Source organism: Tamandua tetradactyla, chromosome 17 (genome assembly GCF_023851605.1).
Source record: "Tamandua tetradactyla isolate mTamTet1 chromosome 17, mTamTet1.pri, whole genome shotgun sequence".
Lineage (NCBI taxonomy): Eukaryota > Metazoa > Chordata > Mammalia > Pilosa > Myrmecophagidae > Tamandua > Tamandua tetradactyla.
In genome coordinates, this window is record NC_135343.1 from 3230362 (window position 1) to 3243349 (window position 12988).

Consider the following 12988-nt stretch of genomic DNA (forward strand, 5'->3'; position numbering starts at 1 on the left):
AACCTACAGCTTGAGCTGTGTGCTCAAGAAGGGGACAAATTTCCTTGGAATCTCTCCTGTCTGGTGCCTGTTCTTTGGGGTCAGGGGTTGAGACTGAGTATCGCCTTTCCCTGAGAAGGTTTACAAGGAATTGTGAGCCCTGATGCCTCTGTCTGGGTTGGGAGCTGTTGAGTGGGAGAGGTTGTGTGATGCCTGCTGATTTCTGATTATAAAGGTGACATCTCTATAAGTGATCCGGACCCTTTCCCAGGATCTGCCTCCTCTCAGGAATTCTTGGTTGATGCCTCTTCCAAGTGTGCTGTAAAGATACCTTAGAACATCTGCTTTAAATATCTAAGTGCCTGACTGAGTGGTAGATGACCATGTGTAATGAATGAATTGATCCAGAAACTCCACAGTCCCTCTCCTAGGATTTCAGGGCTTGATGTCTGGGAAGCAGAGATCTGCTCTTCCCTCTCCAGGTGGCCCCAGTCTCTCTGGACCAGCCCCCACGTGTAGAGGGGCACAAGTGCATCTGTGGTGTGTGTCTAGTTAAGGTTTGGGAGGTTCATGTCACCTGAGGAAACGCACCTGTGCTGTCCCTCCCAGGTTGGGCTTTACGCGGTTGGTCACCAGTACATTACTGGGTTGTGTTTGAGGAACATTCTCAGGACTCATAGGTCAACCTTTTATCAAAGAAGGGGCTGGTGATGAGAGCTCACTGTCCTAATGATTCTGACTTAATTTTTTTGTAGTCATGTATTCCCAATGTAAGCATGTATTCTATTAAGTGAGTTAGCCACTCAGCCACTAAAAGTCCTGCAAACTTTGAAAGGACTCAGAACAAATTAAAAATCAGTGTCATTACTATTGATATTTTTCTGCAGTTAGTAAAGGAAGCATGTATGGGGAATAAAACTGTTCTCAGTGCAGAGATGTGCACACTGGAAAGCTTTAAAAGGGAACATTGATTTAGCATAATTTTTAGAAAATGCAACAATGAGGTATGAGCAATAGGTTTATGAACAGAAAGCATTCTGAATTAAAAAAAACTGTTATGTATCATTTCTAACTCCCACCCTCCCCCATTTTTATGGGACAGCAGCTGAAATTCAGAGATGGGTGTTGGAATGATAAGAGATACTGAAAGGAAAATTTTGACAGTAAACACTGAGAGTTTTGGAGCAAAGGTGTGAGATGTATGTTTTGTAATAGGCAATGTTTACTGACCAGAATATTTAGTGCAATCATAATTTTTCATAAATGATTTAGGTCAGGGGAGCACCCCTTCTAGAAACAAAGTGTTTTAGAACATATAGTCACATATCCATTGAGTTTGTGTCATTTATTCACTGTATTTGTGGACAGCTCTAAGTATATACAGAGCAAAGTAGCTCAATGTGATATTGCTGGTATTAATTTTCATTTATTTCCTTTACTCGAGATGAAATTCTAAGGCATAGGCTCTACAATTTTACATATAAACCAAGATTTCATGATGTGAGTACAGCAGCCAAGTCATCTACAAAGAACATCATAAATCCAAGTAAGTATGTCTTTTTAGACTTGTATGTGCTCATCTTCTAAAGCCCTACTTATTGTGTCAATGTCCTACCCCATCCTTCCGTCATTCTTTAATCTTCTGAGACAACAGCAAATTGAGATGATAAAGAAAGCCTTGTCCAAATCCTCCATGCAACCTTCAACCTGCTATGGAAGTCTATGGTCTAAGTGTAAATATCCTTGTATTGGGGTGATTCCTGAAGTGCCCATGTCAGGCGGGTTCTCATTCTCTGGACAGTGTTCAGAGACAAGATGTGACTTTGCAAGTGTGGTCCACCGTTCCTGGTAGGAAAAGCTCCTTTTAGTGGAGCTTTTTTCCTATGCAAGAACACTTCCAGTTCCATGTGCCTGAGAGCCCTTGTCACTGGCAGGCTCGGGAAAGGCCAGCCTTCCCATGTGGCTACATATCTTCCTACTCTGCTGCATCAGCCAGGCTACAAGTTTTGCCTGGAGGAGCAGGGCAGACTTCTCCTTTTCACTGGAGCTCAAAAGCTGAAGCCGAGAGGAAGAAGTAGCTACATAAGCATGAAACATAGCAATTAACCCTATGTGTACAGAAATACAGGGAAAGGCTTAAACGTGCACTCTGTGTGCATTAGGCAGAAAATTGAAAAAAGAGATTTAGGTATCAGGATAAGGCAGGTATTTGTGCCTTGTTAAAATGATGAGACTATGAGTAAACAGATTTTATGACATATGTGCATTGCCAATGCATTTTATAAACTAGAGAAATAAGGTAAAACTTGATATTTTACCATATAGTCTTGATAACTGAGTTTGACATGGCTGTTGCCATAAATAGTACAGATGTTTGCCTTAAGGAACAGCAATTTCTTTTCTCACGGCTGTGGAGGCTAGAAGTCCAAAAACATGGTATCGGAGTCCATGCTCCTCCTGAGACTTAGCGTGCTGGTGGAGGCTTGCTGACAGTCACTCTCGCTCTTGTCTCAGGACCATCAGTCTCCTTGGTCTCTGCCTTTGGTTTCCACTTCCATGTGTAAGTTCCTCTCCTTCTAAGGACTCCAGCCATACTGGATTAAGGAACACTCAGATTCTATTTGACCTCATTTTAACAGGATTTTAGAAGATCCAATATATGCATGAGTTCACACCTACAGGACTGGGGGTTGGGACAAAAGCATGTTTTATGGGAGATGTGATTCAGACCCCAAATTTGGCCTGCACAATGTTGAATCCTGCTTATTTGATGACATAGTATGACAATTTTATTTAGCAAAGTATGTTCATGATTAAAAATATCTAATAATTCCAATTATTCATCAGTGTCTCAGAAACAGAATTGTGGTTTGTTGTCTTTTGTGTTATAGTGGTCATACTTGAATATATGCACCATACACATATGCCTGTCCACCAAAGTTCCTTTAGAGTTTATTGGTGTCGTGAGCAGAGATAACTCAATGTAATCTGCAGATTACTGTTAGTAAATCTAATGACTATTAACTTTATCACTGTTTTTTTTTTTCCTGGAAAGTTACATTCTTACAGAACTTCTTTGTTGCTCTGTGATACTGTGCTGGTTTGATAGGAAGTATACCCCCTAGAAAATCCGTATTTTAATCAAAACCCCATTTCATAAAGGTAGAATAATCCCTATTCAATACTGTATGTTTGAAATTATAATCAGATCATCTCCCTGGATGATGTGATTTAGTCAAGAGTGGTTGTTAAACTGGATTAAGTGACGATATGTCTCCACCCATTTGGGTCGGTCATGATTGGTTTACTGGAGTCCTATAAAAGAGGAAACATTTGGGAGAATAAGAGATTCCGCGAGAGCAGAGAATGCTGCAGCACCACAGAGCAGAGAGTCCACCAGCCAGCAACCTTTGGAGATGAAGAAGGAAAACACCTCCCGGGGAGCTTCATGAAACCAGAAGCCAGGAGAGAAAGCTAGCAGATGATGCCATATTCGCCATGTGCCCTTCCAGCTGAGAGAGAAACCCTGTGTTTGCCATGTGCCTTCTCACTTGTGAGAGAAACCCTGAACTTCATTGGCCTTCTTGAACCAAGGTATCTTTCCCTGGATGGATGCCTTAGATTGGACATTTCTATAGGCTTGTTTTAATTGGGACAATTTCTCGGCCTTAGAACTGTAAACTAGCAACTTATTAAATTCCCCTTTTTAAAAGCCATTTTGATTCTGGTATATTGCATTCTGGCAGCTAGCAAACTAGAACAGACACTAAGGAAAGTTTGATGCTTGGACCCTGCCAACCTTCTCATCATTGGGGGGTAGATTTCTTCACCCTGGCCAGCTTTCCTACTCCTTTGGCGGTAGAATAAATGTCTGGCTATGACATTCCATCCAGATAAAATTCAGGTCACTGAGACAATCATAAAGTTCAAGAGAAGTGTGAAAATATAGCTGATGCTCTCCATAGGTTGCTACAGTCATTTAGCACAATTACTTCCCATCCAGAGGTAGTCACATGAGTGTCAGCCCTAGTCTTACAACTATTGGATGTTCCTATGGAAGGTTAATGGTGTACCCCATTTGCCCTTGCACCTGTATTTCAAATACAGTGACAAAATCAGACATTCCTTCTGCTTAACACACAGATCAAATAGGTATAGCAGCAGACTCTGTGAGCCCCTTCCAAATATAGACTCAGAGTCCTGACAAGCCAGTCAGGAGGGATTCCAAGAGCAGCATCTTCCATGTAAGACACTGGCGCTTGCTACTCATCTTCCTCTTACTTTTCTCGATTATACTCATGCTTGCTTCCCTCATTGCATTTGTGCACCACTTGGCATCTGGCTCACTTCATACTGTATGAATGAGCTCTCCTACCATCTCTCCCTCACTGCCCATGGCACCCGACTCCAGATGGAGACTCACAAGAAATTTCTGCAGCTTCTAACCTTCTTTTCTTCCCATCCTCTCTACTCCTGACTCACAACATCTTTTTCTCTGGCTCCTTCACTGTTCAGACTCTTCCCTCCCCTCTTTCTTTTGTTTGTTTGTTCGTTTTCTTCTAAAACTCTACCATAAACAAATAGAGGGAGATCCTCCAGGAAGCTTTCCTTATTGGCTAATTAGAGACAGTGATCCCTGGCCCTGCCCAGTCCTATTTCCTCGCCGTTCCCCTGCTACCATTCTTTAAGCACTCCTCTCACACTTTATTCTTTGTGATTGGCTCCTTGGTCACACTAGGCAAGCTCCTCTATTCCCCTTGAACTTATCCACTTTCTACTCCCTCAGAATGAGTTGGGCCTTAGCCAAATGAAATCTCTGCCTCTGCAACTTCTTTGCCTATGGTGGTTCCTTGCTGTGGCCCTGAAGAATGGATTTTGCAGAATCCCCTGGGCTTCTTACTCAAGTCTGGTCTGAGAGACATTTTGAGACAGGTTCAGTTACTATGACATCTGGTCCTGCCAACCACCTTAAAAATCCCCTCCTTCTGTCCTTTCCTCCTGGCCACTTTAACAGACTCTCTCTTCTCTCACTTCTCTCACATGTCCTCCTTTGCAGGTGCTAATTTAAAAGTTGTTGGGATAAGCCAAAGAAATCCTCATTGCTTTCCTGCTTAGCTAGTCCAGCTGCTTCCCTAAGTTTTCTGTTAAAGGGACAAAGTTTTCTTGGATTATTATTCCGTTTTTCGTAATAAATTTTCCTTAAGTAGTCAGTGTAAAGAGCAAAAAAGTCTCAAAAAATAACTTCTTGTGTTTGTGTTAACATTAGCATATCCTTAGTTGTTCAAAAACAAAACTCACTTTTGTAAAACTTAGCTTTTTTCCCCCTCAGCTTTAATTAAATAGGAAAGCACGTATTGTTTCAAACCTGACAACCTTTAACATTTTGCTTTCTCAAGGTCAAACCATAAAGAATATCTTTTTATTCCAAACAGTTGCAAAATTATTTTACCTTATAAAAATGAAAGTATTAAAATAGTTAAATTCATTTAATATATTACAAGTTGCATAAAAAATGTTCGGTGTTATAATCAAATTTCCTTGTCAACTATACTGTTTCACTCTAATGCTTCTCTAAAAGTATTTGCAGTAAACTACAAGTCAAAAATTCATCTTCCGAGTAGAACATATGGAATAAAAGTAAATAATAGGGGGAACAAATGTTAAAATAAATTTAGTTTGAAATGCTAGTGATCAATGAAAGGGAGGGGTAAGGGGTATGGTATGTATAATTTTTTTTTCTGCTTTCATTTTATTTTTCTGTTGTCTTTTTATTTTTTTTCTGAATTGATGCAAATGTTCTAAGAAATGATCATGATGATGAATATGCAACTATGTGATGATATTGTGAATTACTGATTATATATGTAGAACGGAATGATCATATATTAAGAATGTGTTTCTTGTAATTTTTAAAAAAATTTAAAAATCAATAAAAAAATTCATCTTCAACGAAAAAAAGTTTTAAAAATGCAAAGCAACATCAACTAACATAACTAGCGTAACTAATATAACTAGCTATGTCAGCAAAAGAAACTAGACCTCTGTTTTAATAAAGTATTTACATATTTACTAAAGCCAGTGCAAAAAACCTTTACAATAATTTTACTCTCAAAAGAAAAACCTTCCCATTTGGGTACCTACTAAATATTTACATTAAGACCCCAGGTTTCTTTCCTGCTTCATCTAAGTTTATCCGTCTTCCTTAATTAAGTTGCATCTATGAAAGCATTCCACAACCAAGCTGACGCTTAGTTATGCAAAGATGTTCCAGCTTCAAGTAATTCTAACCTCCCTTGACATATTCTTCCACTGTCTTCAGTTAACTGGAGCAATTAAATAATAACTGTTAAACACCCATGTCCCCAAGGTGGCAACTACTTAATTCTAATACTCTCTATAACTTTTCCCTCTCTATTCTATATGTTATTTCTATTGTCAGAGTACATTTAAACAAGACCTGCCCATCTCTGACATCTGTTTGGAACAGGTTACTCGGGTTAGTTACTAAAGGTGGCATCCTGGGCACCGGAACTCTTCTAACTTAACTGCACACCAGAACTTAAGATGGCCATCCACATTAAAGTGTAACCAAAACTTTATTATATGACAAATACATAAACAGAGGGGCAGGGCAACTCTAAGCAAGGCAGAGCATACTTGCCTCTCCCAAATGCTATTGTATCTCATTTCTTAATTTTGCAAGCTGTAAACTAGTAGCCTCCGGTTCACACCCTCAGGGATTTATGCAGAAAAGACAGGGGAAAGATTGTAAGAGTTGTGGAACTGGCTGCTCGGAAAAGCCATCTTTGCCCTATTTCTGGGTGCAGCTCCCCACTAGGTGCAGCCACTTCGACCGCGGACACTTGCAGCTCTACTGCCAGAGCCCCCGAACTGTCACTTTCTTTTTAATCATTGCATCGATCACCAGCGTGCCCCACAGTGTCACATGCGGCCATGGATATCAGCTCTGAAATCGCCACCAAGATTTGAAAGAGAAGAAAGTTATGGAAGAGGAGGACAATGGAAGGGAGGTGCCTGCTAATGGGAATGCTAACAAGGAAAATGGGGAACAGGAGGCTGACAATGAGGTAGGTGAAGAAGAGGAAGGTAGGAAGGAAGAGGAGGAGGAGGAAATAGGAGATGGTGGGGAAGAGGATGGAGAGGAAGATGAGGCTGAGGCAGCTACGGGCCAAAAGGGCAGCTGGAGATGACGGAGATGATCACGTGGACACCAAGAAGCCGAAGACGCGTGAGCACGACGAGACAGCAGAAAAGGAAACAATAAGCGTAAGAAAAAAGGGCCACCGAACCTATCCACCCTCCGCTTCCCGTCCCAGAATCTAAACCTGTCACTTCGAGGGGGGAGGCCCGCCCACCCGCCTACCCTCTGGGGCAACGCCGCCCGTAGATGCACCTCCTCGCCGCTGTCAACCAAAACCACGATGTGAATTTGCAACAGGGAGGAAAAAAAGAACCAGAACTTCCAAGGCACCTTTTTTATTTCTTAAAAAATACTTCAAAAAAGAAAATGTTTGTATTCTTTGTTTACATTTTATATTTTTGTACATATTGCAAGGTGTCAGCCATTTTTAATGATCTTGGATGACCAAACCAGCCTTCAGAGCGTTTTCTTTCCTACTTCTCACTTTACTTGTGTGTGACCATGTTTCATTACAATCTCAAAGGAAAAAAAAAACTTGTAAAAAAAAAAAGCAAAAATAATAAAAAATGCAATCTTTTTCCAAGCATTCCAGTAACTTTATTTTTGTATGTAATTAGCTGTACTATAAATAGTTGGTTTGTATGAGATGGTTTAAAAGGCCAAAGATAAGGTTTCTTTTTTCCTTTCGGTCTACGAAATTGTTGTATATTATTATTTTTTGGCCTGTTTGATGGATGTGTGAAACAATGTGGTCCAACAATAAACTGGAATTTTAGTTTGCTGAGTTGTTCTAACAACAATAAAAAAAAAGTTGTGGGACAGGGGAAAATTGTATGTAATAATGTATTTGCATTTTCCAATATCCCCCAGAGCCTCCAAATTTGCTAGCAGTTAAGCACATTATTATATATACTCTCTCAACTCTATAAAAACATAAAAAAATCCATTCATCAACCTCCCCTTAGGATTAAGTAGATTTAACTCTATTGGTGTGGGCGGGGAGGGGAATGAAGCAGGATAGAATAGGACAACTGCAGGGCCCTAGTTTCTTGTCCAGCTCTGAAAGAGTTAATGGGCAACTGCAGGTCCCTAGTTTCTTATGTAGCTCCAAAGGAATTAAGGCAAAGCTGCCAACTTCAGCCGCAAACATCATGGTTAAAAAATTTCCCCTCTCAAAGCTCTCAACCCCCCCCCCCCCCAACTATCAACACCTCCTCAAACCATAACATCTTGTAAAATTCTGGGTCCAAAACAAACTCTTAGTGACAAAAAGCATGGGGTCATAAAGACTGTTCAACATCTGCTCAAAGACAAACTTGGGTACATGACAGCAGGCCACAATTTCTGATAACTTTCTACCCCTCGAACAAAGAAGACTCTGGGTTAATGCAAACCATGTAAGCACTTGGTTAATACAAACCTTGTAAGCCCCTGGTGTTCAAAGGTTACTGTGGAACCTGCCACTAGCAAAAATCTTCCAATAAAGCAAGTGAACCCATTCCCACTCAGGGCATACCTCTCCCTTGAACAGGACGTTATCCCTTTAACATGTTGTGGTAGTTAGGTTCAGGTGTCAACTTGACCAGGTGAAGGTGCCTAGTTCTATTTCTGTGGACATGAGCCAATGGCATGTGAACCTCATCTGTTGCTGATTACATCTGCAATTGGCTAGGAGGCATGCCTGCTGCAATGAATGATATTTGATTTAATTGGCTGCTGCTTAAATGAGAGAGCTCAGCATAGCACAGCCTAAGCAGCTCAGCATACCTCATCTCGGCACTCGCAGTTCAGCCCAGGCCTTTGGAGATGCAGAAAGGAATCGCCCTGGGGAAAGATGTTGGAACCTAGAGTCCTGGAGAGAAGGCCAGTAGAGATCACCCTGTGCCTTCCTGTGTAAGAAAGAACCTCAGTTGAAAATTAGCTGCCTTTCCTCTGAAGAACTATGTGTTAACTAAAATAAATCCCCTTTTAGAGAAAGCCAATCCATCTCTGGTGTGTTGCATTCCAGCCACTAGCAAACTAGAACACATGTACACTTTCTCTCTTTAATAAACTTTATTATTTATTCCTAATGGTCCTCCTGCCTCTAAATTAACTCAATGTTGAGACTATTGAGTCTGAGGAGGGTTTAGCTGGCCCTGTTGCCAGCAGGGCACCAGTTACATGAGTGTGCCAGAGTACAGAGTACGTGGTGGCCTTTTTCAATCTTCTGCACAATAAGAAAGCCTCATGTTTCCCTCGTGGTCAAAGTTGCCTTTTGTTGGCATGATTGCTCAATGAATTGAAAATCTTGCTTTAAAAAATCTAGAATATGCCTCTCTCTCTCCCTTTTATCACCCCCACCTGACCAATAACACAACCATCCTTGAATGGGCATCATTTACTTCAGTTCATAGTTGATGATAAAAGAGAGTAGTAAGAGTAGGGCACTTTCAGTTTCCACCACAGGTCAAGAAATAATCCCCCCGCCCCCTTCCTCACACACAACTGTCCTGTGGGCTGGCATCTTTCCCACCAGGCTCCAGACGAGAAGACCACGTCCCACAGAACTTGACTGGTCACAAAAACAGGCCTTTCAAATTTGGAGTGAAAGGCCATAATCCATGACCAGTCCCTCAGAGCAGGCCTGGCAAATGGTAAACAAGTCAGGAGGATACCTGCAGATCCAGTGAAAGATGTAACCACAGCAAAGGTTTATTTACTCACAGATTATTCCCAGACACAGATCTTGAAAAATACTGAATTTGCATCCAGTTCAAATAAGCCCAAGAAAAGCATGGCTAAAATGTTTGGTAAGTAGCTCCTAAAGTGTAATGTTTATTGTTTATTTGAATAGAATTGCAAGCCTGTCCCTGGTTTCCTCACAGATACATGCTGTTGTTTTGAAGGGATGGAAAGTGCTTTGCTTGAGGCAGGAGTCTAGTGTCCACCTCCCAGGGAATAAAGGAACAGGTGGAACACGATCGCTGTGACTTGGAGGACCTTGGTCCCCAGATGAGGGTCCCTGCCCAGCAACCAGAACATCGCCTGGGGGTTCGTTACACTGCAGCCCGTCAGGCCCCACCTGAACCAGCTGAGTCACGTCTGCTATGATCAAGGCACCCAGGAGATTTCTGAGCAGGTTAGAGACAGCCAGGCTCTGAGGCGCAGACACACCTTCTCTCCTGGTCTCCGCCTTAAAGGAGTCAGAGACGCCCCTGGGTGTGTTGCCACAGACAGGCCACCCGATCCTGCCTCCAGGATCAGTTTGTGGGGCCCTTGGCATCAGGAGTTGTCAAAGCCCCAGGGTGATTTCAGATGGATGCACTGTCCTAGTCCAAGTCCCTCATTTCACATTTGAGAAGATCTAAGACCCAGTGGATCCTCTTTAGCAGAGAGCTAAGTCCAAGAGAGCGGTGCCAACCCACAGCTGTATGTACAAGGAAGGGCCCAGGTTCCACTGAAATCTATCCTGTCTGGTGCCTGTGTTTTGGGATGAGGGGTCAAGACTGTGTATCGCCTTTGGTCTGAGAAAGGACTGCAAAGAAGTGTATGCCCTGATATTTCTCTCTGGGCCAGAAGCTGTTGAATAGGAGAGGTTGATCTCAGAATGATGCCTGCTGATTCTTACTTGCAATGGAATATGTCTACATGTAATATGGACCCTTTCCCAGAATCTGCCTCCTCTCAGATTCTTGGTTAGCTCCTCTTTCATGTGTGCTGTAAAGATACCTAGGTACATCTACTTTAAGTATCTAAGTGATTGACTGACTGAGAGATGGCTTTGATTTAATGAGTTAATTGATCCAGAAAGTCCTGCAGTCCTACTCCTAGGCCTTCAGGGATTGATGTCTAGGAAACAAGACTAGTTCTTCCCTCTCCAGATGTCCCCAGTCTTTCTGACACCAGCCCCCATGTGTAGAAGGGAGGTGGTGCATCTGGAGATGTGTATCTGGTTCAGTTTTGGGAAGCTCCCATTACCTGAGTTCCCACTCACCTGCACAGGCTGTCCTAGAGTCGGCCTTGGCTCTATTAGGTCACCGCTACAGAATTGGGAGCAATATATTCTGGACTCGTAGTTCCACATTTTCATCAAAGAGGGGGCTGGTAATCAGAACTCATTTTCATAATACTCTGACTGTTTATTTTTGGAGTCTTATATCCCCAAATGTAACTGTATTATATTAAGTGAAGAGATTACCTACTGAAATTTCAAGAAACATTGAAAAAGACTCAGAACAAATACCAAATCATTGTGATTACTTGATATTTTTCTACAGCTTAAAGGAAATCTGTATGGAGAAGTAGAACTGCAGTTAACACATAGAGGTGGACATCTGAAAGCTGTAAAAGGGGAATGTTGATTTACTGTATATGTGTGCATATATTTATCTTAGAGTTAGCAGGTAGGAAGGATAATAAGTATTTATGTTGGATGACATGAGGGCACTCTAGAAAGGATAATAAGTATTTATGTTGGATGACATGAGGGCACTCTTGCAATGAAAGAGTGAAAGGCAAGTGGCCCCCGGCACTCTAGAGTAAGCAATCTGCTTTTATAGGTTTTTGTTCCTTTTGTAATTTTTCTTAATTATTTTACTGCCCTCCCCTTTTGCCTTCTTGGTGGATGCTTGGGCATAGATGACTCACTCATGTGGGGTTTTGTCCTCAGCCTTCTCCCTCCTTTTGATACTTAACAGTGGATGACCCACTCAGGTGTGTTAGGGTGGTACCACTCTCCTCCATAGATGACTTCTCTCAGGTGGGGTCGGTTGACCTCCAGGTGCTGTTTATTGCTGTTCTCAGAGATATTTATCTTTCTCTTTGTGGTATAACTCTGGGTGGGAAAGAGAAGGTAGTGGTGGCAGGAGTGGGAACCATGGGCATTTAGACCACTTTCTAATGTCACTTGTGCCTTCTAGAGCCACTCGAGCCCTATCTCGTATATACCATTTCCATTTTATGATGGAGTATTGCTGTGCATGCCTAACTTTATGGTATGGTGGGTCAGATGTCACCTAGCTTATGATAGGCAACTCAGGTCACATGGTAACTAGATGGCCCATGGTTGAGCATTCCGTCTCTGCTAAGGCCCAGTAGCAGGTCAAAAGCTGTTTCACAAAGCAGTAGTTATTTGCAGAGGATGGCAAGGCTTTCCTCCAAAATCATAAGGGTCTGTGTTGTGATTCTCCTATAGGGGCCTGCCAAAGGCCCCAGGCAGCATCTCTTTGTCACTGACACCTCCAGAAACATTGGATCTACTGGATCCTACGGCCCAAATGGCAGAGAAGCTAGCACTGCAGCCTAGACTTGTGGCAGATCCTCCTCTTGTTATGGTCCCTGCTCAGAACCTGCAGCTTTTCTGGTCACTCATAAACGGACCAAAGTAACACACCCAAGTGAGGAATATTTTGTCTCTAAAATCCAAGAAGCCGACTAGGCATGTGCCTCTTTTCTGGTTGTAGGAGGGGCCAGATGCAACAGCTTATCCTTCACCTTAGAAGGGATATCTCGAAATGCACCACACCACTGAATACCTAGAAATTTCACTGAAGTGGAAGGTCCCTGTATTTTTTTTTTTTTTTTTGGTTTATTTCCCATCCCCTGACACACAAAATGCCTTACCAATAAGTCTAGAGAAGTTGCTACTTCCTGCTCACGGGGTCCAGTGAACATTATATCATCAATATAATGGACCAGTGTGATGTCTTCTGGGAGGGAGAAATGATAAAGATCCCTGTGGACAAGATTATGACAGTTCCTGTCCTGAGGCAGGACAAGAAGGTATATTGCTGGTCTTGCCAGCTGAAGGCAAACTATTTCTGGTGGTCCTTCTGAACAGCTATTGAGAATAAATATTTTCCAGAT

At 42.1% G+C, this 12988-nt stretch overlaps 1 protein-coding gene across 5 annotated transcripts in view; it reads left to right on the plus strand.

Moving 5' to 3' along the window:
• Positions 1 to 12988, plus strand: part of C17H2orf92 (chromosome 17 C2orf92 homolog) — a 432030-nt gene that overhangs the window by 252637 nt on the left and 166405 nt on the right. For all 5 annotated transcript variants that reach the window (XM_077133807.1, XM_077133808.1, XM_077133809.1 and 2 more), the window contains one exon: positions 1424 to 1525. In XM_077133807.1, the coding sequence (XP_076989922.1) occupies positions 1424 to 1525 (102 nt within the window). The remainder of the gene's footprint in view (positions 1 to 1423; positions 1526 to 12988) is intronic.